Source organism: Bombyx mandarina, chromosome 28 (assembly GCF_030267445.1).
Source record: "Bombyx mandarina strain Sakado chromosome 28, ASM3026744v2".
NCBI lineage: Eukaryota > Metazoa > Arthropoda > Insecta > Lepidoptera > Bombycidae > Bombyx > Bombyx mandarina.
Window position 1 is genome coordinate 8918438 of NC_143233.1, and position 14213 is coordinate 8932650.

General features: G+C 40.4%; 1 protein-coding gene across 1 annotated transcript; it reads left to right on the plus strand.

Moving 5' to 3' along the window:
• Positions 1 to 4967: 4967 nt before the first annotated feature.
• LOC114246846 (uncharacterized) lies at positions 4968 to 12874 on the plus strand. The gene is made up of 6 exons (XM_028179561.2): positions 4968 to 5187; positions 5744 to 5975; positions 7081 to 7223; positions 8999 to 9140; positions 11297 to 11426; positions 12665 to 12874. The coding sequence occupies exons 1-6, from the start codon at positions 5136 to 5138 to the stop codon at positions 12848 to 12850; spliced, it is 885 nt and encodes a 294-aa protein (XP_028035362.2). The 5' UTR covers positions 4968 to 5135; the 3' UTR covers positions 12851 to 12874.
• Positions 12875 to 14213: the final 1339 nt, after the last annotated feature.

Consider the following 14213-nt stretch of genomic DNA (forward strand, 5'->3'; position numbering starts at 1 on the left):
GAGAATGATGATGATGTCACAAATCACATCCTTGTGTTATATGTAAATAGTGAAATCGTTTCTCGCCGATCCGATCCGCTAAACAAATGATTTTCTGGACCGGTGGTCAAACCTCTTACAAGGCCCCCGCACCAATGGGGCTTGCAGGCTAGGACTGGATGGTCTGCGGGCCCAATTATGATATTTAGGGCCTACCCACTAAATGACACCCCTGTACTCTCACCCAAGCGTCCGATCCCGATGGTCCAGAATAAACTTTGTCCGACCCGTAAATTATTTTTAATTTTCTTTCTAGTGCTCTGAGAGGCATAGGAAGCATATCATCTAGGCTATTTCTTATGCGAACTCCATGCCTTCCAGTTTATAAGAGAGGCAACCCGTTGGTCAGATGACCCTTCAAATCCACTTGACATGACATGAAACTTCACATTTAAACTTTCTGGTTGTTGGACCGTGATATGGTGGTGAATCAATATCTTGCCCGTCTGCGCGAAACTAGGATATCCCCTTAGGCTACAAGCGAATGGGTAGGAAAAAGTATCTTTGCGAAAGATAGTTAAACTATATTTTGTTGCGTTGGGTAAACGACCTCACGGAACAGCTGGTGTAAAGTGTGTGGTATCACTGATCTTAAACATGAGGTCGAATTTCCAATGTATACGTAGAGTGTATATGGGTATCGAACTCTTCAAATATTTTTACTCGTGGTAGGACCTCTTGTGAGTCCACATGGGTAGGTACCACCACCCCACCTATTTCTGCCGTGAAGCAGTAATGCGTTTCGGTTTGAAGGGTGGGGTAGCCGTTGTAACTATACTGAGACCTTAGAACTTATATCTCAAGGTGTGTGGCGCATTTACGTTGTAGATGTCTATGGGCTCCAGTAACCACTTAACACAAGGTGGGCTGTGAGCTCCTCCACACATTTAAGCAATTAAAAAAAAAGTAATAAATGACTGCTTCGCGACTAAAATTGACAAGATGGTGGAACCCATCCATGCGGGCCTCCCATACGCCCTACCTATTTAATAACCCTTTAAAAAGCTAATTTTATGAAACCGAAATATTTCGGTAAGTCTTTATCTAATCTGTCGGAAGCTTTAAAATGTAAATCTAGTTTAAACAATGAGAATGTGAGAAACATAAAATATTTTATGACCACAAAAGCACGTGAACAATAAGCTGCTATAAGCTTTCGTGCAGGAAGCTTTGCGCGGAAGCTCTTATAATGTATGAGGCTCGTTCTGTTACCGCGCAACTATAACTTCAATTAAACATTTAGACAGTTTTTAATGTACAAAATTAAAATTACTGTTGAATTTTCCTCAATGTGGTAACTCTATCTAGTTCTAATATTACAATGGGTCTCCAATTTACAAAGCCTCTTTTGAAACCACTGCTTTACAATTTATATAATATTTAACACTAGCTTTTGCCCGCGACTTCGTCCGCGTGGAATAGTTCACAAATAATGCTTTATTTTAGAACAAATTTGGTTAGCATAAAAAACGTTATAGTGAGCCAACCTTAACATATAGAAATATATTTTTTAGATCTTTTAAAGGGGAACAATTCTGTCATACATTATTTTAGCGAAACTTTCATCGTTTCTGTAGGGCACGCAGCGGAAGCTCTCAAAAGGTCCCCCCCGTCAAAAGGTATAACCCCGATTTTGAAACATTCTTTATTGGTATTCCGCTTGTATTGGTCTTAGCGTGATGTTATAAAGCCTATAGCCTTTCTCGATAAATGAGCTATCTAACAGTGAAATATTTTTTCAAATCGTACCAGTAGTTCCTGAGATTAACGTCTTCAAACAAACAAACCCTTCAGCTTTATAATATTAGTATAATTAAAAAATTACCGCCAAAAAAGAATGAAGTTAAAAATTATTTTCATAATAATCATTCCGCAAATAAGTAGTCTCGTATCTTTGAAAGCGAGCGACATATTTGCTGTCGCACCAGTGGTTCCCAATCACAGCCAGTGCCGGAAATTGTCGAGTTGTCAAGAAGGCAGCCGCCCTCTTCGTTCCTCCGACGTCTGTAAAAAAAAACGCTGGATAAATCGGTGCGAGGTCTTCTTAATGCGGTCTCGCCGCCTGGCGGACCCGTCGGCCGGCATCCGTACCGTCGAGGCGGTCCGCCCGGTTCTCGCGGACTGGGTGGGCCGCGACCGCGGATGCCTCACCTTCCGGCTAACGCAGATGCTTACCGGCCATGGTTGTTTCGGCCGGTACTTGCACAAGATAGCCGGAAGGGAACCGACGGCGCAGTGCCACCACTGCGCGGACCGCGACGAGGAAGATACAGCGGAACACACGCTGGCGCGTTGCTCTGGATTTGACGAGCAACGCGCCGCCCTCGTCGCGGTCATTGGAGAGGACCTCTCGCTGCCGCGCGTCGTGGCTACGATGCTCGGCAGCGACGCGTCCTGGAAGGCGATGCTCGACTTCTGCGAGTCCACCATCTCGCAGAAGGAGGCGGCGGAGCGAGAGAGGGAGAGCTCTTCCCTTTCCGCACCGATCCGTCGCCGTCGAGCCGGGGGCCGGAGGCGGGAATACGCCCGTACGTCCCGGCCCCTGTAGGTGGCGGCCTCCCCCCGGTGAAGGTCAAGGGGCGACCTGAGGGGGTGAGGCCGCGCGGCGCGCTACCAGCACTCTAGCGCGCTGCCGTGGAGTGAATAGAGCGACCGGTCGACGGTGTATCGCGTCCCGACCCGGCAGGCTGGTTCTGGTCCAGCGGGGTATTCCGGGACACCAGCGGCACCGTCTGGGCGGCCCGACGGGCTGCCGTACCGAGACGGCCGACGTTTCAGAGCCTTCGATTCGCCTCGAAGGCTCCGTCGGCTGGGCGTCCTTGGGGTGAGCCGCGCCGTCTGGTTGTAGTGTTGACCGCGGTAGCCCCCCTACCTCATCCGGGTTCTGACCTCGGAGGGGATCGGACGTCGGGTGTAAGAGTGCAGAGGAGTCGTTTAGTGGGTGGGCTCTAAAATCCTTGGGCCCGCGGTCTGCTCACAACACCATGCAGATCGTTGAGTCTCACATACCCCGCGCGCCCCTTTTGCGCGGGGACCTCGTAGGAGGTTCGGCCCTCTACCCGAAAAAAAGAAAAAAAAAAAAAAAAAAAAAGGTCTTCTTAATGCATCGTTCAGAACCTCATCATCATTATCCTGCCCTTCTCCCAGTCACCTGGGGTCGGTGCAAGAAGCTTTCTCCTTCCACACTCTTCTATCATATACCATTTCTTCGCTCACTCTCTTCTTACCCATTTTTTTATTGCCTTTGTAGGCAAACGAGCGTACGGCCCACCTGATGGTAAGTGGTTACCGTCGCCCATGGACTTCAGCAAGGCCAAGAGCAGAGCCAAGCCGCTGCCTACCGCTTAATACTCTCCACAAGCCTCGTTTGAATAAGGACATATCACCTTTCACGCAATCCATCCATTTCTTCTTAGATCTACCTCTCCTCGATATCCTTCCACATTCATAGTTAACACTCTCTTACCAACCTCATTTTCATTTCGTCTCATCACATGTCCATACCATCCCAAACGCGTACTTCTCAGCATCTCTGTCATGGGTGCCACTCTCAGACTTCCTCTAACATATTAATTCCGTATTCTATCCATTCTCGTTACTCCACACATCCATCGCAACATTCGCATCTCTGCTGCATGCAATCGCATTTCATCTAGTTTCAGAACTTCTATAAACTAATTGTTACCGAACGCAATCTAATTAAAACCGAAAGAAAGAGTCGTAGATTCGCGTAGCCAACGTTAAATTATTTCTTGGCTAATCCATTTAACAATTTGGAATTAATATAATTAAATTTTCCAATTGTTATGATTACACAGAAACATTACAACAAACGATGCGATTTAAATGATAAATGGACATATTCCAAAGGTTCGTTGTCTTTGTTGAGTGTTACCCAAAAATCTTCGATGAGATCGACAAGCGCCTTGACTGCTGCTGGCTTTGGAAAAAGTTGGAGCAGCATCGAGAGTTGATCAAGTAGCATTTACATTTTTTTTTTTTTTTTTATAACATCTAAGAGGCAAACTAGCAAGACGGGCCACCTGATGGTAAGTGATTCACCGCCGCCCACGGTCACCAGCGTTTACGCCAGTGCGTTGCCTACCCTTCAGATAAGAATATGCTCTTTTCTTGAATAACCCAATGTCGCAGTTGTTGGGGAAGACCGCTGATGGCAAAGAATTCCAGAGATTTACTGTGTGTGGCAGAAAACTGTTTTTAAAACGCATTGTAGTGGAACGCCAACCATCCAGATGGTGCGGATGATAGTTCCGGCGAGACGATCGGTTGCGAAAATCAGCGGCTTCTATTAAATTGAACAACTCCTCGGAACACTCCCCATTGTAAATTCTGTAAAGTATGCATAGGGAAGATAGATCCCTACGCAGTTTTGATGTCTATGGGCTCCATTAACCAGCTTAAACCATATGGGCTGTTGTTGGAAGGTCGTGATGCTGTCCACGTGTAGTTGTTAATGATGCACAACATTCGAATTTGTATTATGTTCTTTTACTTTTGATGTGTGTTGTCATTCTGTATTATATTTTCTCATATAAAAGTAAACAATATTTTCAAGTATTATTTACGTTTTAATTAATTGCTATAGCCGCTAGTCCCAGCTGATAGTATTAGCTGTGAGTTCATTAGCTTATTTAAGCAGCAGGAAGATATGCATTTTAAGGGTTTTGTCATTAATGCACTACTGTAACTTAGCTTAGTTTCTATACTTAGTTAAGTGTATTTTCGTGGAATTTTATACGTAACGTTGAGGCTTGGCTTTGAGCGTAATATTTTTAGGAATTAACGAGCAAAACTAAAATTACTACCGACACAATTCATAAAACCAAAAAACAAAACCAAGAACTTCTGGAAAGTTCCACAAACCTAATATACTTAATATATATTATACTGAAACCTGAGTGAAAATTTTCCACCAATCTAATATAATTTCTAGACCAACTGTAAAATGGATTGACCTTTTTTATAACTGAAACTAACTTTACAGATTAAAAGTCAGCAAAAGTCAGACCTGACACTGAAGTTTCATAAATTAGGAGTCCGTTCATGATGTTCCCCAAAAAAAAATCTTCTGAATTATGATTGTTTTAGTCTACTTTATATTATCTTTTCAGGATTTAAGAGCTGTTTGTGAGTTTTTGACCTTTTGCTTTTTATTGTACACATCCTCGGAAGAGCTGTGTTATCAGGAAGCACATGTTTTTGTGTTGTTGTTGATTGTTCGTTTTATGCTACGCACATTCAGACTTCATTAAATAATTAATATCCTAGCTATTGAATATTCTCAATGTTTTGCGAATGAAGCTTAACAAATGTATTAGATGGTAGACAAAATATTTGTCCCCCTGGCCTTAACACCATTGCTTATCGTTAACATTACTTTCATTATAGCCACTGTTTTGAGTGTTTGTTTCAAAAGTGAAATTAAAATCATCTAATAGCCTAGCCTTTATTTTGATATAGTTAGCGATTCACATTATAACGAAATCATGTGATCGTGAAACTGTAATTTTTTTGGAACGAAGTTCCTTATGAGACGTTGCGGAGAGGTACCCTAACCGGGATAAAACGTCCGTAACGTAAGAAATAGGCGGTGCGGTGGAACCTACCCGCGCGGACTCACAAAAGTTCCTACCACCATATTAGTTTTTGGTTGCAACAACAGATCCTACCACTTGTGTTTTAGATTTGTATCACTACGACGAGGCATCGCAGCGACCGCGTCTTCCGACATTTGAAGATATTGAATTTGAACCGATTTCGCCGCTCGGCAAAGACAAAGCGAAAATAACAGCGAAGAATCTGAACTGTCACGAATTTTATAAGTACGCGTTGAACTGCGAGGTCGAAGCGGCTCTTATTTACAATTCTAGCAGGAAAGCGCCACCAACGCCTGAGAAAATCGGAGATTGGTGCAGGTGGGATTTTAGGCTTTGCTTAGTGGATTATGGTATTGTTTTCCTCGTTGACTTCTTAGAGAATCGGATTGTTATTTTTCCTTTTCGGACAAATATATTTAACTAGCGACCCGCCCTCACTTCGCTTGGGAAACTGTAATTTACTAGAGGTCCCGCAGTAGTCGAAATTCGACTATAATTAATTGGAATTGTAAGTTTGTACACTATTATGATTGTATTTTATCCCCACACTATAATCACAAATTTCGCCAAGACTACACTATAAAAAATATTAGCAAAGACAAACAATATTTAATCTATTCTCAATTTGACAACAAACGTCAAGAACAAAAGTTTGACAATAAATAGTATGCATGCGTGTGTGCGTCAAATACATGGTATGTAGTGTGTGTAATGTTTTGTTTATTGATTTAATGTATCTTTTATGCATTACTTTAAAAAAATATTAGCATTGTGCACTTCTTCTCTATATTCTCTATAAGTGTGGAAAATTTCATACTCCTCCGTCCGCGCAATTTTCGTAAAAAGGGATACAAAGTTTTTGCTTCACGTATTATTATATAGATTATTGATTTCTCCACTATTTAATGAATGGTATTATACATATAAACATACCTATTTAATCACTTTATCTAATAAACTAGCGATCCGCCCTCGCTTCGCTTCGGAAACATTAAAACAAAAATGAAACCAAAAAAAAAAATTAAAAAAAAAATAAAAAAAGTAGCCTATGTTCATCAGGGACAATGTCGGCTTCTAATGGAAAAATAATTTTTCAAATCGGTCCAGTAGTTTCGGAGCCTATTCGAAACAAACAAACAAACAAATCTTTCCTCTTTATAATATTAGTATAGATAAAACCGCATCAAAATCCGTTGCGTAGTTTTAAAGATTTAAGCATACATAGGGACAGATATAGGGACAGAGAAAGCGACTTTGTATTATACTATGTAGTGATTTATAATGAAGACATTAAAATAATCAATTTGTATAACCCACCCTGCAACATTCAGAACCATTAACCACTAGGCCAATGAGAATATACAGATTTTGGTCAGTTTTAAATTAACGAACACTATCGCAAGGTCCTTATTCCTTTTTTCAGATCTATAAAACACCATATAAACTGCGCCATAGACTGGAATTCAGACTGCAATGACGTCACAGAGCAACATTTCAACGATGAAAGTATCAAGGGTCTTATGCACGTTGACAGCAGCGTCTGCGATGACGAGTGGTTTATAACACGTCAGTCAAATATCAGCGTTATTTTCTAGCCAATAGACGCGTTTTATCTCTATCACATTCGAACATATTAAACTATTGAGTAAGGAGATTTGATCTTAAAATCCAAACGGTAAGGTTGACAGTTGTGTGTAGCTTTAAAAGATATTACAAACACAGCACGTTAAATTATGGACGCTTAATTTTGTCGGAGTAATGTAAGCCTTAAGTCTGTGGCGTGAGCGTTTGAAATCCTATCGGCAAAATTTAACTACGCGCGCGTCGAGTAATTAGGAAGAAATTGATATTGAGGCGGATACGCACGTATATATTTTGTAATTGGGGTTGCATTTCAGTATTTAAATTACAATTTAAAATTTTGCAGAAGACCGCCTCAATTAAAAAAATGTGTGTTTTTTTTCATAGTGGTATCTATCACCTTTTAGAGTGTGAAGTAAATGTTTATACATTTTTGCAAAAACAAAATTACAGTTAAATTTTGTTTTATAATTTTTATTTCTTTTTTTTCCGATTCAGAACTAGCTATTACTGTTTGATAAACTCTTCTACTAAAAAACAGTTTTGTTTTTGATGGTGTCACTCTTCTAGTTTCTTATTTCCCCGCCTATTTCTGATGTGAAGCAGTAATGCGTTTCGGTTTGAAGGGTGGGGCAGCCGTTTTAACTATACTTGAGACCTTAGAACTTATATCTCAAGGTGAGTGGCGCATTGTGAGTGGCATGTCTATGGGCTCCAGTAACCATTTAACACTAGGTGGGCTGTGATTTCGTCCATCCACCTAAGCAAAAAATAAAATAAAAAAAAAACAAAAAATCCATTCTCTAATTATTCTAATCTCTGTAAATTTTGTAAAATGTACGTTTTTTATGACAGGAGAAGTATATGACTTTAACAGAGGGTGCTCTTTATCTATCTAAATCTTTCGTTTCTATATTGCTTCGATTGGACGAGTTCACGGCCCACCTGGTGTTTAGTAGTAACCGGAGCCCATAGACATCTACAACCTAAATCAATCTTTAAACGTCTTTAAAAGCGACTACGTTTACTTTTTAGTGAATATACGGATCATTGGGTATTCCAATATATTCGGTAGACCGTGAGGTACAATGATTCGATGTTTTTTTTTTATTTTTATTGCTTAGGTGGGTTGACAAGCGCTGAAGCCCACCTGGTATTAAGTGGTTACTGGAGCCCATAGACATCTACAACGTAAATGCGCCACCCACCTTGAGATATAAGTTCTAAGGTCTCAGTACAGTTACAACAGCTGCCCCACCCTTCAAACCGAAACGTATTACTGCTTCACGACAGAAATAGGCGGGGTAGTGGTATCTACCCGTGCGGACTCACAAGAGGTCCTACCACCAGTAAGATGTTATAAAATTAAAAAACCGATTCGAGAACCTATATTTAGTGCTGTTTTTTACGCACTTTATAACAAGAAGAGAACGAGGGTCGCTCTTCTTGCATGTTCACACGAAGTCACAACCCACCTGGTGTTGAGGTCACTGAGGCCCATAGACATCACAAATGCCGCCATTACTATGAGATATGAGGTCTAGTCTTAATTGTGTATTACAATAATACACCCGAGCGCCCGGTGTCACATGTTGTAAGTAACTTTATAGTACATTTTTGAGAAGCCTCGTTCCACCTCCAACATGTTCGGTTACCCCTTCCCCCAACGCCCCTCTTTTCAAGGGTCCCATTCGCACTTATTCCACTACCACTCGAATTTAGGCTTAATTTTTTTCTTTGAACCTCCTTTTTGTTCCTAGAATATGACCAAGTGTCTGATTGTATATCAAGATCAGGCGACGCTTGGGAAGGATGCTACAGGACATTCACCGATGTGGTGGACCGCGAAAAGAACAAAACGAACGAATGGACACACTATCAAACACATTTTAAATTGTGTTGGTGAGATATTATTTTTGTTTATCAATCTTGTGGAATACGTAGCTTGGGGGTTGCTATGTCAGGTTTCAGTTAAATGCTGGTATGGCCAGCTTCATGTTAAGCACATACCGGTGGCCATTGAGAAAGTCTTTGAATTAAAAACATACCAACAAATCGACCGAGAGCTCAATCGATTATAGTGCCAGAAAAATATAACATGTGAATGTCACTGTCCATGTTGAGAGACAAGATTCAAGTCGCAATTATACACGGTTACCAAATGCAAAATAATCAAGATAGTGGCTTCTGTCAGAGCTAAGCCCTAGTTTTTGTATTTGTGAGGAAACCTGAGCGTTATAACATGTGTTTCTTCAAACGAGAGTCTTCAGTAGTAGACACTGGCTAAGCTGTGCATTACCTTTGTCCTTGACCGACGGTAATTAGTCATCGCAAAATGGACCGTGCGCTCGGTATCCTACAATGGCGATGAATATAAACAAAAAGAATCGTAATAAATCCGGAATGTTTTTTAATTGTGTTTGTTGGAAGTTATAGATAGGTTAATCTTGAATAATGAAAAATACGATAACTTTATATTTAGTCAAGCATATAGGATATGCATTCTTTATTAAAGAGCATTACGTTTTGAGGAACGTCCTTGCGCCCGTGAGAGTCGTTAATAACTAATGACCTTAAGGAAACAATATTTATTTTATAATGAGGCATGTGCTTCATCTCCCACGGTGTTCGAGAAATTCTAATCAAAACACTGACTTATGACTGCAATTCACTTCAAAGCTATAAGACCCAAATGTTGGAGTGACAAAATTATAAAACAAGCTAATCTTACAAACTACGATTCAATTTTGTACAGAGAATTCAAAAGTGTTACTCTAAAACGCGCTATAGAGAAGAGTTGAAAAATGTTGCAGTGAATATTAACGTGATTCCGCACATGCGAAACGCAAGTCAACTGTTGACTTTGCGCTTAATTGGAACTCATGTACGTTAGGGTTCTGTATCGTGGCAATTTTAGCACGAAGTTCGTTATGGGACGATGCCATAGCCATACCATGCCGAGGGGTTCCCTAACCGGGAAAAAACGTCCGTAACGTAAGATTTTTTTTTAAACGAAACGGTTAGTGAATCTGGCTTCAAGGGTTTTTCGATTCGCAGCGTATTAGCTGAGGTGAGGAGTAATATAAATCGAAGCAGTGCCAGTCAATGAATTGCATAAGAAAATTTTGTAATTAGCAATGAGGATATGATTGAGTGGACGGGCAGATAGTGAGTCGTGATGTTGAGTGTTTATCAAAGCCCATGATCCTCTTCCAAATAACCAACCTGAGCTATAAGTTAAAGCCTCAATGCCGTTGGTTCTAACACTATCCGAACCATTGATATAGTTATCTATCTATCGACAGTACTCATTACGGGCTTAAAATATATCCTATAATCCGCAGAGGACGTTACTTAAGAACTAATGTAAAATGATTATACAAGCTTTTTTAAGTGTTAAGACAGATACATTTTAATGTATTCTTTGTGTGAGATGTCCACGTTTTCCAAGTTGTTTTTTAAAGATGCTTTAAATGACGGGTTTTTGTTAATGGAATCAGACAAAGGAATACGTTTTTTCGCTTATTTTTTGGTACCTATAGAAGTGGGGTATCAAGGATACTAAGTTGTCATTTGGGTGATTAACGAACAAACAAAAAGATGTGTGGTGTCGTGGGACACCGGATAGGAACGAAGTGCCTTATTATAAAAATATTAATTTAAAGTTCTATTCGAGGTATAAAGAAAATAAAACTGGAGGTTTCGCAACAACCCACGGTAATTCGGCAACGTGCGAACTTATTGTGGTACACTTCATTCACGGTTGTTTGCATGAGAGTCAGTATATTGCGCAAACAAACGCTCTGAGATCGTGGTCAATGAATGATAAAAAATATATGTTATTTTTTGCATGTTACTACAAAGTTAAGTCGTACACTGTGTGCATTACTAATAAAAATCTTACGTTACGGACGTTTTTTTCCGGTTAAGGTACCCCTCCGCATCGTCCCGTAAGGAAATTCGTTCTGAAACACATTTAAGAATGGTACGGTAGATTGTGCGGAACCTTCAGGCTTACGAAAGTATTACGCGCTAACCGAGAAAGCTTTTTGTTTCAGCGCCCGAGCGAAGTTCAGGCGGTGCACGTTCGAAGCGCTATTTGAGTCGCCGGGCTCTAAATGCTCACGTGAACACGCAGTCACTTTGCAGAAATATTCGGTTTTCGTATCATCGGGTAACGTTCATCAGGTTGGATTTTCTGTTGGACTTAGATGGACTAGTGGATAGTTGTTGGACTTAGATTCTCTATATCTCTTAGATGCTTACTCTCAACGGTAGGCAGCGGCTTGGCTCTGCCCCTGGCATTGCTGAAGTCCATGGGCGACGGTAACCACTCACTGGTGGACCATATGCTCGTCTACCTACAATGGCAATAAAACAAAATTCTATGTTTGCCTTTCCCGAATTCCCCAATTCAAAGGAACTTAATTATGATAGCCAGTAAGATGATTAGTCATAAGATGGTACTGGTGGTAGGACCTCTTGTGAGTCCGCACGGGTGGGTACCACCGCCCTGCCTATTTCTGCCGTGAAGCAGTAATGCGTTTTGGCTTGAAGGGTGGGGCAGCCGTTGTAGCTATACTTGAGACCTTAGAACTAATATCTCAAGGTGGGTGGCGCATTTACGTTGTAGATATCTATGGGCTACAGTAACCACTTAACACCAGCTGGTCTGTGAGCTCGTCCACCCATATAAGCAATAAAATTAAATTAAAAAAATGCAATGCATGATGTTGTGATATCCTTGTCTAAATAGCCAAAAATGTATCAAGTTTCGACTAGATCCGATAATCCGACGAGCTCATTTGCGGTAAATAAAAACGTAACGTCCTTTATAAAATTTCACTTCGGTTTGTCAATAATAAAAGCTCTCGTTTTTTTTTTATTGCTAGGTGGGTTGACGAGCTCACAGCTCACCTGGTGCTAAGTGGTTACTGGAGCCCATAGACATTTGCGACGTAAATGCGCCACCCACCTTGAGATATAAGGTCAAGTATAGTTACAACGGCTGCCCCACCCTTTAAACCGAAACGCATTACTGCTTCACGGCAGAAATAGGCAGGGCGGTGGTACCTACCCGCGCGGACTCACAAGAGGTGTTCTACCACCAGTAATTACGCAAATTATAATTTTGCGGGTTTCATTTTTATTACAAGATATTATTATCCTTCACCGTGGAAGTCAATCGTGAGCATTTGTTGAGTACGTGTTTCATTAGAAAAATTGGTACCCGCCAGCGGGATTCGAACATCGGTGCATCGCTCAACACGAATGCACTGGACGCCTTATCCGTCAGGCCACGACGACTTCAAAAGCTTCTCGTTGTAAAAGTAGGGCTGGATGATATAAACGCTACAGCAATAACTGTTCTTATCAATATCACTTACTAATAGGATGTTCTTAGATAAAATTGTTTGTTTTTGTAGGATTGCGACCACAATATGATGTATTCAGAATGTCCAGGAGGTGATCCTAGGCCCTCAGAGAATACCTTAAAGAGGTTGATGAATGGTGACCCTGATGAGATGATGATCAGTAAAGGATCCGAGCTTCATCATCAATGGAGAATATTATTTTTATTTTATACATTAAGTCTAAGCCGATACGGTTAATACTCCAATGGTTTTTGAAAGGTCCAGGTTGTTTTTTATTTGATATTCCTATTCAGAGTAATCTATATATATAAAAATGAATTGCTGTTCGTTAGTCTCGCTAAAACTCGAGAACGGCTGGACCGATTTGGCTAATTTTGGTCTTGAATTATTCTTGGAAGTCCAGAGAAGGTTTAAAATGTGAATTAATATGAAAATGCTCGGAATTATATAAAAACAAACAATTTTGTTTTTCCTTTGATGTGTACCCCGTCGGACGGTTTCCTTTTGTTTGTCTTAAGTTTATTTTATACAAAAGTTTAGGTTTTTTATTTATCGATTGAGGCACTACGAAGTCTGCCGGGTCAGCTAGTAGAATTATAAATTCCTTAGCCTACGACTAAGGAGCTTTCCTCGTATTCTGAACACACACTAAGTCTAACGATTTGCATAAAACGCCTCAACACAATATCACAGAACATACGCTACAATACTAATGACACTTCAACAGGAAAACTTCGGAACTTGTAGCTTTTGGATGCATGAGCTTGTCGAAGCTCGAACTCACATTACAAACTTGGAGAGTTGAAGAAGTGTATATACATATAAACCTATATAGCTCAATGTTCGTAGAGGAGAAACTGAATCGTTGAGATTTACAGCCATTTGTTATTTCTTATGAAAATATAATCGAAGTACCTAATGTCGAAAAATTGAAGATTTAAATTTCAGAACAATAGATTCGGATCTACTGTTTGACAATTTTTTATCTATAGAATCTCTGGAATCAATAGCAAGTATAATTTAAACAAATACAGCCGTAAAAGGGCTAGGGTAGGGTAGGGTATTTACCCATTTACCTATTTAGGTAGTTATGTTGTATTTTTATTATGTTGTATATAGTAAATAAATAATAGCGGAGGAACTGGGGATACCTATCAGCGACGCACTCCACCGGGCTGCAGGGCGGGATCGATGGAGACAGTTGGTTGACGAAATCGGACGGAGTCACGATCCTCAGCAGTGAGGAACCGATCGAAGAGAGAGAGAGAGAGAGTAAAGTAGAAATGGAAAGCTTAACCTGTCGAAGATACGAACTTCATTCGAATACTTACCTGACTTTAAATAAGCTAGGAAAGGACCTATAAAAAAGTAGCAACTATAAAAAAGGCGTTGCATAATGTCTCTCTTAATTGTTGATTGACTCTAAATATCTCTGAATATTAATCAATAGGTATGTGAAGTGAGTGTGTTTACTATTCTGATTTGATTAAAACTTCGCCGTAATGTTTCGTGAGTTGCCTCGCTTCTAAGCACATATAAATATTCTTCACATTCTGACGAAATACTCTCTAAAGTTTTGCATTGGACCATCCATCTATAG